Consider the following 6000-nt stretch of genomic DNA (forward strand, 5'->3'; position numbering starts at 1 on the left):
GTGTCACATTAATGCAAGCTTAGGACTAGGGTTTGAGTTGTATGTTGTGTACTAACTCCAAAGCTTTTAAGCAAGGAGGTTAGGTAGCGTGTGATCGTAACCTTAAGCTTTTAAGTACGGGTTGCTATCATTTGTTTCTAGAAGGGTGACTTCGCCATCGTTATTGTTTGTATACTATCACAGGTTGTGTGGCAGTGAACGGGAGTGAGATAGGGTCTCATATCTAGGAGTTCCTTATAATTTGAGACAAAAAAAATGAGATTTTGTCTCATATAATTTGGGTCGAAGGGCGTATCATATTTTATTTTTTTAACAAATGTTATTTTATTTTGTATATAAGGAGAATGTTAAACCTACGCCTTTAACAAGATAAATATGAAAAAAAATTATTGAACTTTTGGTGTATTCAATTCTCTAAACATTAAATTTTTTGTATCATTAAATGTTATATTTTTATTTATAGGTAGCTTAACATATGCCCTTAGGGCAGAAGTTAACATGACCCTTTATATATTACTACATCCGTCCCATTTTATAAGAACCACTTTGACTAAATGTATTATTTATATGTTTTGACCGTATTTTTCTAAAAGTATATAAATATAAATATTATTGTTTCGATTAGTATTTTCAAAATATCAAATATTTATAATTTTTACTTATACACAATTAAAGATATTCGTAATCAAAATTATGTTTTGGCATACGTGCAATTAGAGCTGTCAAAACGGGCGGCCCGACCAAATTCGGCCGGCTCGGTCGGGCTTTGGGCTTCATCGGGCCTGGCTAAAAAACTCGGATAAAAAACGGGCTACCAAAATTAGTGCTCGGACTGGTACGAGTTGTCGGGCTATCGGGCTGCCCGATTTATTTTTTTATTTTACATTTGGTGCTCAAACTCAACATTATAAATATGATCAATATATATATATATATATATATATATATATATATATATATATATATATATATATTCTCGCGCGCCGTATTTTTACTCATCCTCTATCTACGAGTTTCTTGCGCGCCCTATTTTTACTCATCTGTTACCTATGAGTTTCTCGCGCCCTGAATTTTTACTCATTCGCTACTTACGAGTTTCTTGTGTGTCATATTTTTACTCATCCGCTACCTACGACTTTCTCGCGCGCCCTATTTTTAGTTATCCGTTACTTACGAGTTTCTTGCACGCCCTATTTTAACTTATCCGCTACCTACGAGTTTCTCGGATGCCTTATTTTTACTCATCCGCTACTTAAGTAGCAAACGGTGTTTTATAATTTATATTACAAACTAAGTTCAAATCAGCCAAAACAAATTATTTATATTTATTTTTAATTTTAATTTTTCGGACTTGCGGGCCGCCCGTGACCCATTCTGGCTAGCCCATATTTTAATCGAGCTTTATCGGGGGGGTTAAAAAATCCGGAAATAATTCGGGCTAGGATTTTCAAAGCTCAAGCCCGAAAAAAAATCGAACTTATTGGGCCGATCCATTCGAGCTAGCCCATTTTAACAGCTCTACCAATTGAGTAATTTACAACGAAGGGAGTGATTTTTAGTATAACGGTAAAGAGTAATTGTAGTCATAATCAAAATAATTAAAGAAAAAAGGCATCTTGGAATTGAGTGCCAAATGGTGTGAACGCGCAAAGACATGGTCAAACAACGTTAAACACACTCATAAACCTGACGCATCTGACAGTACACGTGTCACCCCTTTCAAAAATGTCAAAACGTGTCACAATCACAACGGTTGGTAACTTCAAATGATGACAAAGCTTAATTCACATGAAGACAAGGATTATGAGTAAACCAAACCATGGTTAACACACATGAATTGAAATGAAATTATTTTCGCGTATAACAGTAGTCTTAATCAAGGTACCCCAGCTACTATATAACCGTGTTGATTTCACAAACACAAATCCAAGAGTGGCTGAGAGTTTCACACCAAACAGAGTGAGAGAGAGAGAGAGAGAGAGAAAAAAAAAAGAGTGTTGTTCATATTTTCAGATTTCATAATATTGTGTGCTTCTTGTTTTTTCTTCTTTTTACACCCCCCCTTCTCTTGCACCCCGCTTCTCTGTATCCCCTTTCTGTTAATCATCTGTCTTTCATGTTATCAATTTTTTGAGTTTTTTTTCTAAACTTCAAAAGGGGTATATCTAGAAAGTTCAGGTGTTTTCAGAATCGAGATCCAGTTTTTATTTTTTAAGAAAAAAATTTGATTTTGATTTTTTATTTTTTTTTAGTTTAATTTTTCTCATCTTTGAATCAGCCAAGAGGGTTATTTTTGATCCCTCAAAGCTTTGATTTTTAATTATTTTTTTAAAAAATTTCTGAAACAAAGAGGTTGTCTATTTTAAACCTCTTTCACCAATTTATTTTTATCTTAGAAAATTTTCAATTTTTATTTTTGAGTAAACACAGATTAATTTTATCTAAGATCTGTGTTTTTCAATTAATTTTTTTGGTAAATTAATTTGTTTATGTCAAGTAGAATGGATTTTTTCAATAATTCACAAGATCCATTCAATGGTGAGTTAATGGAAGTTCTTGAACCTTTTATGAAGAGTTCTTCCACTACTACTCCTACTCCATCTTCATCCTCTTTACCTTTAACTTCATCACCATTTTACTCTTCTACCCCCACTTCCTATTTCCAACCTTCACAGCCCAATTTCTACACAGAAAATGGTTATTGTTCATCCATGATGACCTACCAATTCCCCTCCTCAGGTAGTAGTAATTCATCAAATAGCCAAAATAATTTCATTGGCTTTGAACAACCACAACCAAATTCTGTTCTTGGGCTAAACAACTTAACCACATCTCAAATTAATCAGATCCAAGCCCAGATCCAGTTTCAGACCCAACAACAAAACAACAACTTATCCTTTCTTGGGCCTAAGCCCATCTCAATGAAACAGCCTGGTATACCTCCAAAGCCCACTAAGCTTTATAGAGGTGTTAGGCAAAGACATTGGGGAAAATGGGTTGCTGAGATAAGACTACCTAAAAATAGAACAAGACTTTGGCTTGGTACTTTTGATACCGCTGAAGAAGCTGCTTTAGCTTATGATAGAGCTGCTTATAGATTAAGAGGTGATTTTGCTAGACTTAATTTCCCAAACATGAAAGACCAACAAGGTTTGTTTGGTGAGTTTAAGGTTTTGCATTCATCTATTGATGCTAAACTTGATGCTATTTGTGAAAGTCTAGGTGATGTGAATAAACAAGGTAAGATTGAGAAAAGTGTGAGAGGTTCTAAGAAGGATTTGAAAAAACAAGTTCAAGTTCAAGTTCAACCTTTGGATGTTGAGAATAATGATGACAATAACAATAAGGTTGTTGTTGTTGAAGGCTCAGGCTCTTTGTCTTCTCCTGAAGGTTCTGATGATTCTTCTCCACTTTCTGATCTTACTTTTGCTGATTTTGCCGAGCCACAATGGGAAAATGGTTCTGAACAATTTAATCTGCACAAGTTTCCTTCTTATGAGATTGATTGGGATTCTCTTGGAAAGATGATGGATTGATTGATTGATTGAGTTTTATTAGTGGCTGCTACTGCAATTTGAGTTTTTGAAAATTGTAGTGTGCTGCCTCTAGGATTTGGATAATTGATTAATTGAGTCTATTGTAGGGTTTTTATTTATTTTAGATTATTTTGTCATTTATCGTTGTTATTATTATTATTATATGTCAATATTATGGTGTATGTAAGTAAATTTGTCTACCTTGGTCAGCTGGCTTTTTTACTTGCTTGGCTAAGGAGAATGACTTCGGCCTAGGTCAAAATTTATGGTAGTACATTATTATTATTATCGATGTAATTCAATTCTATTATTTGTATTTTCAACTTATTACGAGAATGAAAATATATTGTATTAGATTATTATTATTACTACTAGTTATATAATGTTGGACCTTTACCTTGCCTTAACTGAGTGTGTTGAGTATTCATGAAAATTAGCTTCAACTAGTTGAGTTCATGCAGATTTGTCTTGGTGTGAGTCCATTCATTTCATGTTTGGATTTCCAGTTTGAAATTTACATTTTAAAACTTCTACAAAATTACAGCTACCGTAATTTTGATAAATCCACCGTAATAATAAACTTACATTAACATATTCTGAATATCAACTCACCCTGGAATGCTTTTGATGTGATTTTTTTAGCTACAGTTTGTGAATGCGATCTGAGCCGCAATAGCATTTGATTACGATTTTTCACAATATTAAAGATCAATGTGTCTACTAATTAAGACCTTTATTGTAACTTGTAACTAAAACTCTTCAAATTTGGAGAACACGTTGTATTTGTATCTAGCAAGGTATGTGAACTTGAGAGAATTAAGATATTTCTTCAAAGTTGGCGCGAGGGGCTTGACTCGCTTGAGTGTTATGTGAGTCTTATACTTTTGCCCTTAAAAGAAGCATGAACTATGCTTATAAATTACTCTAAAATCTAAACCTCAATTTTCAAGCAATGTAATGTATGACTTATGTGAACACTTAGCCCCTCTTTCTAGCATCACTTTTTTGAGGTATCTTTTTGACTTAATTGCTTATATGTTTTTTGCATTAATTTTAATTTTTAATTTGATCTCTTACGATTAAATTTTTTTAAGTTGGTCTCTTATGTTACTGATGTCAATATAAGTTTGTCCTTTATGCTAAATTTTGATTTAATTTCATCTAACTTTTCGTTAAATTTTGAATTAATTTCATATAAGTATTCCACATGACACGTTCTTAAGTTGTCCAAAATATGCAAATCTTTAAGTCACATGGACGATTTAAACAGAAATTTGACCAAAAGGACTAACTTAAAATTTTTTAAACGTTTAAGGACAAATAGAAACCTAAAATAAATATCTTTATGGATTTTTATTTTTATTTTTATGAAAGCATCTTTATGGATTGTTGAGAGTACATGTTTATAAAATTTCTTTATTTTCAATTCTCAAGCAATGAGATTTTTGTCCACTAATTTTTATTTTTATTTTTACTAAGGGGAAACATATTTATTATTATTATTATTGTTGTTTTTTTTTTATAAGATATTATTGTTGTTGTTGTTTTTATACGGTAATTTCAAAAAAAATAAAATTATACATCTTGTATGAGGAAGTTTGATTTGACACTATTCTAATCTTAATTGATCGTGAAAACAGTAAATGTTGTTTTACCATCTTTATAGGTCACATTAGTTGAACCACTTGTGTATTTATCTTCTTATTTCTTCCTTTCTATTATTTAATTTATATATGGATTGATGTTGGCTTTTTCAGGAAAGATGTAGATAGTAGTCGAAGAAGGAACCAATTGTTGAGATCTTGTCATAGCCAAAACAAAAATTTGGATCTTGCCAAGCACTCGATCGTCCCTTCCTTAAACACATTTTAATGATATTGTAATTTGTCTGCAATTCTGTTATGAATTTATGATGTAGGCTTGTTTGTGTCTATATCTATTAGTAGATTAGTAAATTATTTTCTTTTTTTTATTCTTTGTTTAGTATATTTCATTCTTCTTTGCTAACTATATTCGTGATTTATTTATACTTATTTTGTCTTGTTGGATACAATTTTGTTCATTTAATTTAATGCATCATACTCATGGATTAAATTAAAACAATGTTCTGTATAAAATGGTTTATATGGAAATTAAAATTTGAGGAAATTAGAATTACATCATAAATTATAAATTAGTGAGGGAATTTGAAAGCTGTCGCAAATTAGTGAGGGAATTTGAAAGCCGTCGTAAATTAGAGAGGGAACCGAAATCCGTCCCCAATAGCGACGGAATTCTAAGGATAAATGTGTCACCGAAATTAACACATTAGCGACGGATTTCCTCCCTCTCTATATTTAATTTTTCTAGTAGTATAAATATAGTAAAAGAAAGTTGTGAATGTGTTCGTTCGCGAATGATTAGGCAACTTACACTTTATAAATATCATTACTCCTTTGATAATTTCACAGGACTAAATGTGTGT

At 31.9% G+C, this 6000-nt stretch overlaps 1 protein-coding gene across 1 annotated transcript; it reads left to right on the forward strand.

The window, feature by feature from the left end:
• The first annotated feature begins 1928 nt into the window (after positions 1-1928).
• Positions 1929-3904, forward strand: LOC123907105 (ethylene-responsive transcription factor RAP2-4-like). The gene has a single exon (XM_045957212.1). The coding sequence runs from the start codon at positions 2490-2492 to the stop codon at positions 3534-3536; it is 1047 nt and encodes a 348-aa protein (XP_045813168.1). The 5' UTR covers positions 1929-2489; the 3' UTR covers positions 3537-3904.
• Positions 3905-6000: the final 2096 nt, after the last annotated feature.

Source organism: Trifolium pratense, linkage group LG2, assembly GCF_020283565.1.
Source record: "Trifolium pratense cultivar HEN17-A07 linkage group LG2, ARS_RC_1.1, whole genome shotgun sequence".
Taxonomy (NCBI): Eukaryota; Viridiplantae; Streptophyta; class Magnoliopsida; order Fabales; family Fabaceae; genus Trifolium; species Trifolium pratense.